This window comes from Herpailurus yagouaroundi, unplaced genomic scaffold, assembly GCF_014898765.1.
Source record: "Herpailurus yagouaroundi ecotype Mexico unplaced genomic scaffold, PumYag 253, whole genome shotgun sequence".
NCBI lineage: Eukaryota > Metazoa > Chordata > Mammalia > Carnivora > Felidae > Herpailurus > Herpailurus yagouaroundi.
Window position 1 is genome coordinate 4,572,582 of NW_024412470.1, and position 12,632 is coordinate 4,585,213.

Consider the following 12,632-nt stretch of genomic DNA (forward strand, 5'->3'; position numbering starts at 1 on the left):
GAAAAGGTAGAATTTTATAGAAATTGAAGGCTGCAAATGGCTATTTTTTACTGCATTGCTGTCTGAAGCTCTCCATTAAAATAATATATTTGACTTGGAGTTAATGCATATGAATATTTTTTTGTATCTCCTTTCTAAATTGCCCTAAATAGAGATTGCTTGCCATTGCAGTATTTATAAGAAATGAATTCCAGATAATTTGATAATATGCATTTAGGTTTGATCATAGGGCAAAATAACTAATTTGAATTTTAAAGAAAATAGGGTTGATTTCAATTTTAGTGAATTTATTCCTATGAGTTCTGGTTTTGCCCTACATTTACAAATAAATAGATTGATTACATGTAACATATCAAGTCAATGGATGATAAGAAGAAAAAAGTAATTCTTCTTTTAACCTGCCCATTTTCTAAACACTTGTTGCTTTCACATTTAAAAATATTATATTTACTAGAGATATTAATGTGATTATTTGTGGTATATCATTTCAACTATGTAAGTCTGATAATTTGGTGTTTTTTTTAACCAAAAACTTTTATAATACCACATAATTATAGAATATTTTTGTTTCTGTACCAAAGATTGGTCAACATTTTATGATAGTACAACATATGTGTTGTTATAATACAGTCTCTTTTAAGCTTTAGTTAAAATTTTATCCTGATTTTAAGCGTCTCCTTTTTATTATGTTCTTCTCATTAGAAAAAGTAATGGTTTTCAATCCCAGAAACTTAACTCTTTTGACCCAACAGATTTGGTTCCAAATCACTTTGTGGTAAGTGGTTTTCTTCCACAGTAGTAATTACCTTTGAGAGAATTTTTCAGTTGAAAATTGTCATTAATAATTTTTAGTAAATACTCAGATTTTCCACTGGCTTAGGATTACCTTCAATTTTCTTAAAGCATATCCCATATATGCTAACAATTACAGTTATATCTCTAATTTTTTTTTTCAGTAAAATTGTTTGAAGTTATTGAAACGGAGAAGACCCTCTATTTAGTCATGGAGTATGCGAGTGGGGGTAAGGATGAGAGGGGTGGAAAAGTTATCTTTGATGAGACATACAGAACTATCAACACCCAAAGGTTTATTATAACACTTAGGTGTTCACTGTTACTAATGAATCGACAGTTTTATTTAAAATGCTTTTAAGTGGTATATCTTAAGGAAAATCCAGTGTTTGCTTTCAAGACCTATTGATCCTACATTTAAAAGTTGGATTTTTGGCTTACATAAAATTGCCTAAAGACAGTTTTCAAAACCCTAAATTGACATTGTTATGAATGTTTTGATTCTCTTCTCTACATATTATAGTATGTCATAATATTGTGATTAGAAGCACTTGGCTATAAGGAAATTTCAAATTCACAATGTATCTAATAAAGTTTATAGTAAAAGTGTGTTCTGGGCCAGAGGTTGGTCACATATGACAGAGTCTCAATATACATGGATTTTCAAGATAATCCATAAAATGTCTCGATTTAAACAAGTATCGATTTATACATGTTATAAGTTAGAGGACTGAGTTGACAGAGAAATACAGATGCATGTGTCCAATGTAATGGATACTTTGACTACATAGTGTCGAAAATGGGAAGGATTCAAACACTGGTATATAACAAAAGCAGCTTCCCTCAAAGGAGACAGATGTTGGCTCAAAGTTACTGTTGTGACTTTGAGGCACAGAACTTTCTTAGAAACACATTTAAAAATTTCTGAAGCTAAATCATTGAACCAGTAAAACAATGCTTGAAGGTGTTAAGCAATTGAAAAAGAGGAGATGGGGCGCCTGGGTGGCGCAGTCGGTTAAGCGTCCGACTTCAGCCAGGTCACGATCTCGCGGTCCGTGGGTTCGAGCCCCGCGTGGGGCTCTGGGCTGATGGCTCAGAGCCTGGAGCCTGTTTCCGATTCTGTGTCTCCCTCTCTCTCTGCCTCTCCCCCGTTCATGCTCTGTCTCTCTCTGTCCCAAAAATAAATAAACGTTGAAAAAAAAATTTAAAAAAAAAAAAGAAAAAGAAAAAGAAAAAGAGGAGAGCAACTGAAATTATGTAAACCACTGTGGCTAATTAGCTTTTTTGCTAATCAGTAGAAAAACTTAGGGTTGAATTTAGTGTTGATCCTTTTAGCTAATGTGTAGATTTGTATGTAAGAATAAAGAGGATTTATTCTAGTCTATTATACCTAAACTATGTATTTTTGTACTGCTTCTTAGATTTCTAAAAATGTTTACTATAAATATTACATCTGTTTTAATAGCTTTTTCAGTTTTTAATGCAAACTGAAAGTTCCAGTAGGTTTGGTTTTTTGCAAAGCCTTTTCTCATCCTGAAAGTATTTTAATGTAGGTTTTTTGACTTAACGTGAAAACCTATGTCATTAAGGTTTATTATTATAGGATTTTTAAAAAATATTAATACAGCCATGCAAATTTGTATGAGATGTAGGTCTGTAATAAAATTAGTGAATGTATGGATACCACATAATGGATTATTTCTCTTTCTGTCCTTTAGTTAGATTTTATATAACAATTTGTCAGCGTGGGAACCCTGGGTGTTATTTTTAGTTCACTTAGACTCTTTTTTTCCCCCCGTTTGGTGATCTAAAGTGTAGAGAAAGGGGCTAGATAAGCTTTGATATGAGAAATTACAGACTGCTAAAAATCGGTGGACACTTCTGTTTTTATGAAGGGGCACCACCACAAGGCTGTGTTAATATGGATGCTGTTTAACGATAAACGGGAAGTGCAGTCAACTCTGTATTGGCGCTGATGAAAGGGAGCAGTGGCTGGAGGCACAGAGAGCGTGTGGGATCCTCACCGCTCTCCTTCAGTAGCACAGTGAGGAAGGGCCGTGGGCTACAGTGTGCAGAGGTGTTTACCGGAGTTCAGCCCATAGCAGGTGCTCTCTCATTCAGTTCTGGTTTCTAGTGGTAGGTTTTCACCGAGTCTTGCCGGTTAGTGATCCTCTAACAAAACCGTCATGGTTCTGTGGTGCCAAATCTGGAGTCATTTTCTTGCCTTTTTAATCTATAACTGGCAAGGTAGCTTTTATAATCAACACTTAATATTTTTCCTCTGAAATTTCTAGATATTTTCGGATTGAATCTGTCATGAGAAAAAGAGTTGAGTCAGACAGCTGCTTCTTTGTCAGGAGTATTTAGATCAGTTTTGATCCTGGTTCACTAATGGAGCAGAAGATTTTCTGTGATTAGGTAGGCAGGGAACTCCTTTATGATTCTGAACCACATTTAATCCCAAAGAACCTATTAAAAGTATGTGTTCGGCTGCTCTGGAATGGTGTGTTTTATTTCTTCTTTCGTTCACGCAAACATTATTTATTAGACGTGTGTTATGTACCACATGTTATTCTAGCTGCTGGGAACACATGGGTGAGCAAACACAAAGTCCCTGCCCTCAAGAAGATTACATTCTTTGGGGGAAGCAAATCATAAACAAGTAATATATAATAAGTGCAGGACTAAGTCTTGTAAACATCTGGGCTATAGATGTCCTAGGCAGAACTTAAGAGCAGTCCATATTTTTGAATTCTTGCATATGTCTTTCCCAGCCTAAACTCACATATCTGGAATTAACTACCGTGATGGGTCAACTAGAGCATCTACTCGCATCTATTTTCATCATCCCATTCAGTCATTTAAGTATGCCTGGTATCATATGTTGTCTGACACTGTAGGTGTATTAGTTTCATCTGACATACATCATTACATATTTGGTTTTTAATGTTTTATTGATATCCTAGGATTGATATTGCATACACACACACACACACACACACACACACACACACACATACAATTTACTGTATACTGAGATACAAATGTATAATTTATTGAGTGCTTACTGTGTGCCAGTCACTGTGCTAAGCACATGCATTATTTCATTTAATCCTTATAACAGCCATGTGAGATAGGCAGTAAATAGAAGCAGGATCTTAAAAAAGTTGAGAAATCTTCCTCATGTCTCCCAGTAGCTACTTAGGGCTAAACAGGGATTCATAACAAAATTGGTCTGATTCTAAAGCCTGAGTTTTTAACCACTCTGCTATATTTACAAGAATGCCTTAAGCCATCTTAGGAGTTTTAAATAGACATATCTATCTGGTGTAAATTATAAGGACATTAAAAATAAAAACTTATATACATGTAAAGTAATGGGTCTAATAGGAAATTTCCACAATTTCTCGTTTGAATTATTTCAACAAGTATGTATTGTCTACCCACTTTGTGTTCTGTCCCGGGGATAGGGCAGATATGATCGTTGAAGTTGGTTCAAAGTAATAGGAGACACACACCAGATGATTTAATTCTGCATAAGTAGTTAAGAACCAAAATAGATGAAATGAGTATAGTGGGACTAGCATAATCAGAGTATAGGAAGGAAAAGCACGAAATCAGTGGGAATGGAAGCAGTCAGAAGGAATTTGACCAAGACTCCAGGACAAGTAGAATTTAAAAGAGAGAGATCCAACGTAACATGACTTTTGTTACTTTGTTTGACACGTAGCCCCCAAATACAACGCCAGGTATAATTTTTGATTGCTCATGCTGTGGCTTCCCTTTATTTGAATGCATAATAAAGAGTTGACTGTATTTTTATGTAATACTTGAAATCAGAAAGCAGGTTTTCTCAGTTATGTTTTTATGACTTATTTTTTAAGAGTTTTGCTAAATCATAAGCTGCTTACAGACACTCAATTCTGTGTGTAATTTTTCCCTGTTTTTTTCTATTCATGTAATAGTTTGTGATTTACGTAAAACTATCAGAAAATTGTGGGTCAAAAGCTGCTCTAAAAACAAGGCAAGAACTTGACATTGCTTGTACTGTTAATTGGAGATTTGTGTATATTTTATTGCTTTACCTTTCTGATTCAGGTGAAGTATTTGATTACTTAGTTGCCCATGGAAGAATGAAAGAAAAAGAGGCCCGTGCAAAATTTAGGCAGGTATGGAAAGTAGTTTTTAACTTTGTTAATGTTTTTAGTGATGTACAACGCACAGTATCACAAACTGGACTTCAGAGTACATGGTATTTTAAAGAGGAAAAGTCCTGCTATCTTATACTTTTTACAGAATGGGAAACTGAAAAAGAAGTTTGTTCTTCCTGAATTTAAATTTAAAATAGTTGCATATGGTTATTTTTAGATGGTGATAAATAGTGAAATGTCTTATAGGTAAGACAATTCATTGATAGTTCTGGAAATATAGACTAAACTGAGAAAAGAAATATTTAATCCTTTATCCAATAATTATCAAGTGTTATTAGCTTAATGTATGAAGTATATATGCATTGCGCTTAAAGACATTATTCTCTTTTCTTTTGTCATTAAAGATGTCTTGGTATTAGAACTCATGTTTTTGTAGATTTACAAACCGTGGTCAATTTTATTTAGTTAAGTAGGCAAGAAGCCTTACCAATGTGGGAGAAGAATATGGTAAGATGTTTATATTTCCAGTTCAAATTGAATATGACTTTTTATAGAAAATATAAGAGAAAGTAATTTAAGTTCATCTAGGGTATTTACTTCTAATTTTTAGGAATGAAGTGATTAAAATTAACATACTTTATAAATGATGATGGAAATGACAATTAATGAATTATAAATTGTTCATAAAATTTATGGAAGTAAAATTTCATCAGGCAACTTGCTGTGTCCCAAACTTTACCTTAGTGAATTTAAAATAGTTCAGTGAAAACTAGCTCGGTACTTCTGCACGGATGCCCATTCTCCAGTTAAAAGTTTGGGATCCACTGAATACCTATACAGAGGCCTCCTCTAAGAGATGTTACATGTATGTTAACATATAAACAATTTGAAGAAGTTAAAAGTTCTGGAGGAGAGAGAGACAGAAAAAAAAAAAACCTGTTTCACCTGTTTTTGACATAGTATTCTCCAAATTGATCATGAAGTGAGTTTGTGTTATAAAACTCTTGTTGCTATCCCACAGAGTCATTACTTTTTGGAGCATAATATGTGAAATGCTTTATATCAAAGATAGGTATGGCCCTTTTATTCAAACATTCATCCTAAAATGTCTGAAATCTAAAGACAACTGATAATGAGGACGCAACATGAAAGAACTGGACATACCATTCTGGGCTCTCCTGTCCTGGGCCAGAGGCTCACCTTAAGTCAAGCTCTAGTCATCACTTTAAAAGCCATTGTTCTCTCAGTATCAGTCATGAAGTTATAGTTAGTAGCCAATCAGCAAGAAAATTACAGTTGACATTAAATGTTTCCGCTGGGATCTTACTGTATATTCCATAGACTGCTCCTACTCACTCTTGTTCCTTTTAGTCAGCTGGCTGTATTTATTTACTGAAATCATACTGTGTGGACAAAACTGTGTCGGGTAGTCTGTGAAATTAGAGAAGGTGACAGTGCCTGCTATTATAAAGAACTTGCCCATCTTTACTGATGGGTTGGAACAGGATAGAAGGCTGGAACGTAGATAGTGTCATAAAATCCACATAATTACTCATTGGCTCATTTTAAAAATAGAGTCTGAATTATGTTTTGAAATCAGTTTCATATTCTTCATGTTGCTATTTAAAATGTAATGCAATAATGGGGCGCCTGGGTGGCGCAGTCGGTTAAGCGTCCGACTTCAGCCAGGTCACGATCTCGCGGTCTGTGAGTTCGAGCCCCGCGTCAGGCTCTGGGCTGATGGCTCAGAGCCTGGAGCCTGTTTCCGATTCTGTGTCTCCCTCTCTCTCTGCCCCTCCCCCGTTCATGCTCTGTCTCGCTCTGTCCCAAAAATAAATAAACGTTAAAAAAGTTTTTAAAAAATAAATAAATAAATAAATAAATAAAATAAAATAAAATGTAATGCAATAAGAAATATTTCCTTTATAATTATTTATTATACATATTAAATGTATTTACTATTTATATGTCTTCCTTCAGAATTAAAAAGGTAACTCATGTTCTTTAAAATGAGGGATACACGTACACACAGTTTTGTAGTCATTTTGACAAAAGGTTATATGTTATATTTGTTTTTCAGTTTCCTTTCGAGGTACGTATTTTTCTTTATAAATTTAGTTAAGACAAAGAATAAATGTACATTTATTTTTATTTGCTCTGTATCATGAAATTACTTTAACAGTTTAGGAATGTACTATATTAGCAAGTATTTACATATCTATGTCCTTGACTCTGCTGTTAGAATCATCCAGAGACAATTTAAGAGAACTTTAGCAGTCATTGACCATACAGTGCTCCTCTATTCCTAAAGTTTTGAGGGCCTACAAGAAAATCATAGTATTGATTCCGCTCTTCCAATAACAGTAACTTAAAACTTGGGAGTTCCTGACTCACTTACAAGTTAATTGCAAAGCAACGCAACATTTGCACCTCATAACAAAACACTGACATGTCTGGTTTTTAGCGTCAGTTCAGGCCTGATTGTAAATCGTGTTTTCAAGATCCAAAAAAGAACAATCACAAGGAAGTTCCTACATCCTACTTAAGGAGGTACAGAATGTTTTGGGATGGAAGGATCTGGCCATAGAATAATGCAGTAAAATTTAGGCTTGTAAGTGGGGGATTCTTGCAGTGAGTCAGACAGAAGGCAGAACTTCTCTTTCATGGCAGAAAGTGTACCTGCTAGGTAAGTTTCGTAATACTATAAGCCACCATATTTAACTGATAGAAGTCAGAGGTCATAGAGTTTGGGGAGAATGAAATGCTTAATACAGAGCATTCTCTTTAATTATCTTTGCATTCTTAAGACTTTAAGGCTCAGGAGATTTTTATTGCAGAAATGCCTTTAGAACTGCTTTCATAGAGATCATTCTGTCTAATGTGAAATGCATGTTTGATAGCCGAATCATTATCTATAACATGCCTTCTTCACTGTTACTAAGACAGAGTGTCTTGAAAACCAGTATTATCAGCAAATTTCTGTCATCCATGATACAAAAATAGCCTTATAATATATTCATTAAGATGTATTAATACTGGGTGCCTGGGAGGCGCCTAGGTGGCTCAGTCGGTTAAAGTCTCCGACTTCAGCTCAGGTCATGGTCTCATGGTTTGTGAGTTCGAGCCCTGCATCAGGCTCTCTGCTATCAGCACAGAACCTGCTTTGGATCCTCTGTCTCCCCCTCTCTCTCTGCATCTCTCTTTCTCTCAAAAATAAGTATTTTCTAAAAGGTGTATCGATATTTACATATAAGTATGTATCTCTTGCCTAATAAACATGTTTTAATGAAAATTGGATATTAGAAATTTAAAGCATATTTGAGAAAATTAATACTTACAACTATTCATTGCAAGATTCTGCTGTATTTTAGGGATTTACACTTCAAATTGATCATACTCATTCACAGTTGCTCTGCCTAAAAACATTTGGTGGTTCTGTGGTACCTGTGTAGTTTGGAATTTGGAGGTTTTTACCAACCTGTCGACATTTACTGCCACTATTACCATTTTCCCACCTACTTTCAAATACATTGTGTTGTCTCAACGTCAGTACATTTCACCACCTTGCCCCTACCTCCCCATCACCAAATCTCATCCTGAAATATTTAGTACTGTCATTCAAGGATGGCTTAGATCAAATGTCACCTACTCCAGGCAGCATTTCTAACTGAAATTGTTCTTTATATAATATGATTCCCCTCACTTCTTTGCACCTCTGCTTCTATGACTCTGCCTTGTATTATGGTTGCTCATAGACATGTAAGATGTGTACATATTTTCTCCTAATCGGACTTTCAGCTCCTTAAGGGCAGGGTCCATGTCGTGTTCATTTTGTGTTCCCCTAGCAGCCAGCACATTTTCTTGCACGTAGCAGGTACTCAGTAAACTGTTGAATCAAAAATGAATTTAATCGAATTACATATTGCTCATTGTGTGTTGATTTTGTTTTGAATTCATGTTTCTGTCTGAACCATTTTAATATACATTAGAATAATTTTATAGTACTGAACTATCCATCTCACTTCTACTTTGAACGTTTTTTAACCCATATTTCTATTAGCATGGTCATACTTCACATCATCTTTAGACTTTTAAAAATCTCATTTTTGTCTCCACTTGTAAATGCCTTACCAGTATTCAGCATTCATAGCGTGTTTCCATTTAACTGAATCCACAGAAGTGAATGTTCTGTGAATTAAAATGGCCGTCCTGTACATCAGATGGGATTACATGTACAAAACAGTTCTTAACTTGATTACTATCTGATTCTTTGAATGTCTTTATTTTATGGAGTAAAATAACTATAATAGAATTGTTTATAACCTATTTCTCATTTGTATCTTTGGCTCTTACCATTGGGTTCCTCCTTGTTCAGTCTTTGTCCCCAAAGAACCCTATGTAATGGTTAAAAATGATGATTGCATACAATATCTAGTTACAGGGGTAGAATAATCTGCCTGACCGACCTCCTGACAGCTTAAGATCAAATTTCATTTTTCCCTCTTTTTTTTTGATACTTGGGTTTCGTTTTAAGGCCGAACAATTTTCCCATTTCTTTATATTTCTTTATATATGAATAAGTACAGGACAATGCCAGATACCCCTTTGATTGGCCTCGCTTGAAAAAACATGCCTTGAACACATTTGATAACGATTCCTAAAATAGACTGATTCATGTGTGCCAAAGCTGTTATCCCAACATTAGAATAAGCCATTTGATCAGAACTACAAATTGCACACATTTGATCATGTCAGCAGAGAAATATAACAGCCCACAGAAACCTTCACGGACTCTGACAAAGAAATATTTTAGTGTCTTTTAGTGAGAGAATGCTGCGTGTCTACACTGGAAAAAAGTGACCTTTTCCGTTTTAAGTGTAACATGCGTAGTTTTCAGAGCTGAGAGAACAGGGAAATGGTGAAATATTACTTTGAAATCTAAGTTGGTAATTTATCTTAGTTGGAGGTGATCATTGGAGGAAAATTGCGGTGTTTTTACCATAAAATAATTACACATCTTTTATCCAAATATTTATTTTAGATTGTATCTGCTGTACAGTATTGCCATCAAAAGTGCATTGTTCACCGTGATCTTAAGGTAAGCCACTGATTTTATGACAAAAAGTCTAAATCGTTAACAGCTGCTTTGTAGTATGAGAGCCATCTTTTTGGTTGCTTAATTGTGCCGGGCTCTGTCCGAGGAAAGTGGTTTTTATTTGCCTCCTAGCAACTTCATGAAGGCAGTATTTCCACTGAGAAAATGAAGAAAATACGAAGGAGAAGTTATCTGGCATTAAAGGCTAGAGGATTTGATTCACCATTAGTGAGCTGGTTGTAAGAGATCAGTGCGGAGCTTTGTCCCCATCTAAAAATGCCTGAGATCCCATTCCGCCAGGAGGAAGGTAGCGAGCACAGGACCAGGTTTGTGTGACGTGCTGCCAGTGTGCGCTCTGCACAGTAAAGCTCGAGGAGCGGGAAGCCTTTAAGTGTTGCTGTGAACGTCCAAGGCATGTGAGGAGCGTAAACTAGCATACTTCAGAATAAAAAGTTGTGACAGTCATGAAAGGTCTGTGTCCGTGAATGTGGGAGCACAGATATCTCTGCAAGGTACCCTTTCATCTCCTTTGGATACATACCCAGGAGAAGGACTGCTTTCAGTGTTCTGAGGAATCTCTGTCCTCTTTTCCATAATGGCTCCGCCAGTTTATGTTCCCACCAACGGTGTGCAGGGGTCCCTTGGCTCCACATTTTTGCCAACACACCTTATCTTTTATACTTTTGATGATAGCCACCCTAACAGGTGGAAAGTGTTATCTCATTGTGGTTGTGATTCACAGTTCCCTGGAGGTTAGTGATGTTCTGTACCTTTTCATATACCTGTTGCCCATTTGTATATCGTCTTTGGGAAGATGTCTGTTTAGGGACTTTTGTTCATTTTTTCATTGTGGTGTTTGGTTTTTTGCTACAGAGTTGTATGAGTTCCTTATATATTTTAGATAGTAGTCCTTTATTAGATGTAGGGTTTGCAAATATTTTCTCCCAGTCCATAGGATACCTTTTGTTGATCCTTTCCTTTGCTATGCAGAAGCTTTTCCGTTTGAATGAAGTCTCATTTAGTTCTGCTTTGGCTGCCTGAGCTTTCAGTGTTCTATTCAAAAAGTTAATGATATTGTATTGAATACTGGGAAATTTGCTAAGAGAGTAGATTTCGGATGCTGTCATCACACATACAAAAATGGTAACTAAATGAGGAGGTGCTATGTTAATTAGCTTGGCTGTTGTAATCATTTCACTGTGTATATATATCAAATCATCGTGTTGCACGCCTTAAGTACATACACCATTTTTATTTAAAAATGTAAAATAACTTCAGGAGTGCCTGGTAGCTCAGTCAGTTAAGCGTCCAACTCTTGGTTTCGGCTCAGGTCCTGATCTCACAGTTTCATGGGTTAGATCCCTATATCAGTCTCTGCACTGGCAGCGTGGAGCCTGCTTGGGATTCTCTCTCTCCCTCTCTCTCTCTCTCTCTGCCCCTTCCACACTCGTTCTGTCTCTGCCTCTCTCAAATAAATAGAGAGAAATTTAAAAATATAATTTTTAAAAAGAAAGAAATGGTGTGGCCAAACAGGTGTGCTCTTGTCTTTTTTTTTTTTTTTTTTTTTTTTTTAATGGGAGTAGAAGGTCCTGGGGCTAAAATATTTGTCTTTTTTTCCCCCTTTTTCTCTCTTCTTCCAGACTGAACTTTAATTGTACCTTACCTAGGAGTCTATTTTTCTTTTTTACATTTATTCCCAGGTCGTCTGTCAGCTACTAGCCCTGGTTCATATTCTACTTAAAAGTACTGTCTTAAGCAGTTGTCAAGAGTCTAATCCCATATTCTGGCCCCATTTTTCTGAGGTTGCAGATCTTCTACTGCTCCCAAATTTTCCTTCTCCATTTCCTCCCACAGCTATTTTAGGGAGAAATCACTTCCACAAAGAAAGAGAAAGTAGAGGAGTGTTCCCCTGACTGTATGTTTGACGCCCAGCTTATCTCATTTCTTACATGGAAAGAAATCTGAAAAACTAAAACCATGTGCAGCACCCTGAGTTTCCCTGCAGTGTGGGGGATGGGCTCTCCCTCATGCTCCTGGAGCAGATCTCAGACCCCCTCCAGCTCTGCCCTTCCGACGCAGCCTGCGTACTTTCACATCCATCCAGACATCTTCATGGAGACCCAAAAAGCCCCACTTGCTCACGCATGGCCCCAGAAATTTACAGGGACCAGGCTCTTACATCAGAACATCAGATGGTTTTGTCACACCGGTCTGTAAATGTTAGGTTTTAATAGAAATGTCCCAAATGTATGTGCTGTTGCAATATTCATGTCATAAGTGACGCCACATTATTGTCGTATTTTTGGGTGCTAAACATACCTCCCTTTTTTAGAATAGCTATCCCAAGCTAGCACACCTTTAAAAGGAAAAAGAAGGAAGGTGAGGGAGGGAAATGCTGCAAGGTGGACAGAGTACCTGACTCTCCGGCGAGGCAGACAAGTCTGCCTTTCATTTTAGCCAAATTGTACTCCCTTTGGTGACCTCATAAAACACATCTACAATGTAATAAATAATTTCCTTAATCTATCAGTTATAAAAGAGTTTGAAACGAGACATGTACAAAAAAAAGGTTGAAACGTGCCTTTTGTAAACAC

The 12,632-nt window shown here is 36.2% G+C and overlaps 1 protein-coding gene across 1 annotated transcript in view; it reads left to right on the top strand.

Moving 5' to 3' along the window:
• Nucleotides 1-12,632, top strand: part of MARK1 (microtubule affinity regulating kinase 1) — a 120,658-nt gene that overhangs the window by 69,470 nt on the left and 38,556 nt on the right. The window contains exons 6-8 of the mRNA XM_040460962.1: nucleotides 957-1,022; nucleotides 4,891-4,961; nucleotides 9,985-10,041. Of these exons, the coding sequence (XP_040316896.1) occupies nucleotides 957-1,022; nucleotides 4,891-4,961; nucleotides 9,985-10,041 (194 nt within the window). The remainder of the gene's footprint in view (nucleotides 1-956; nucleotides 1,023-4,890; nucleotides 4,962-9,984; nucleotides 10,042-12,632) is intronic.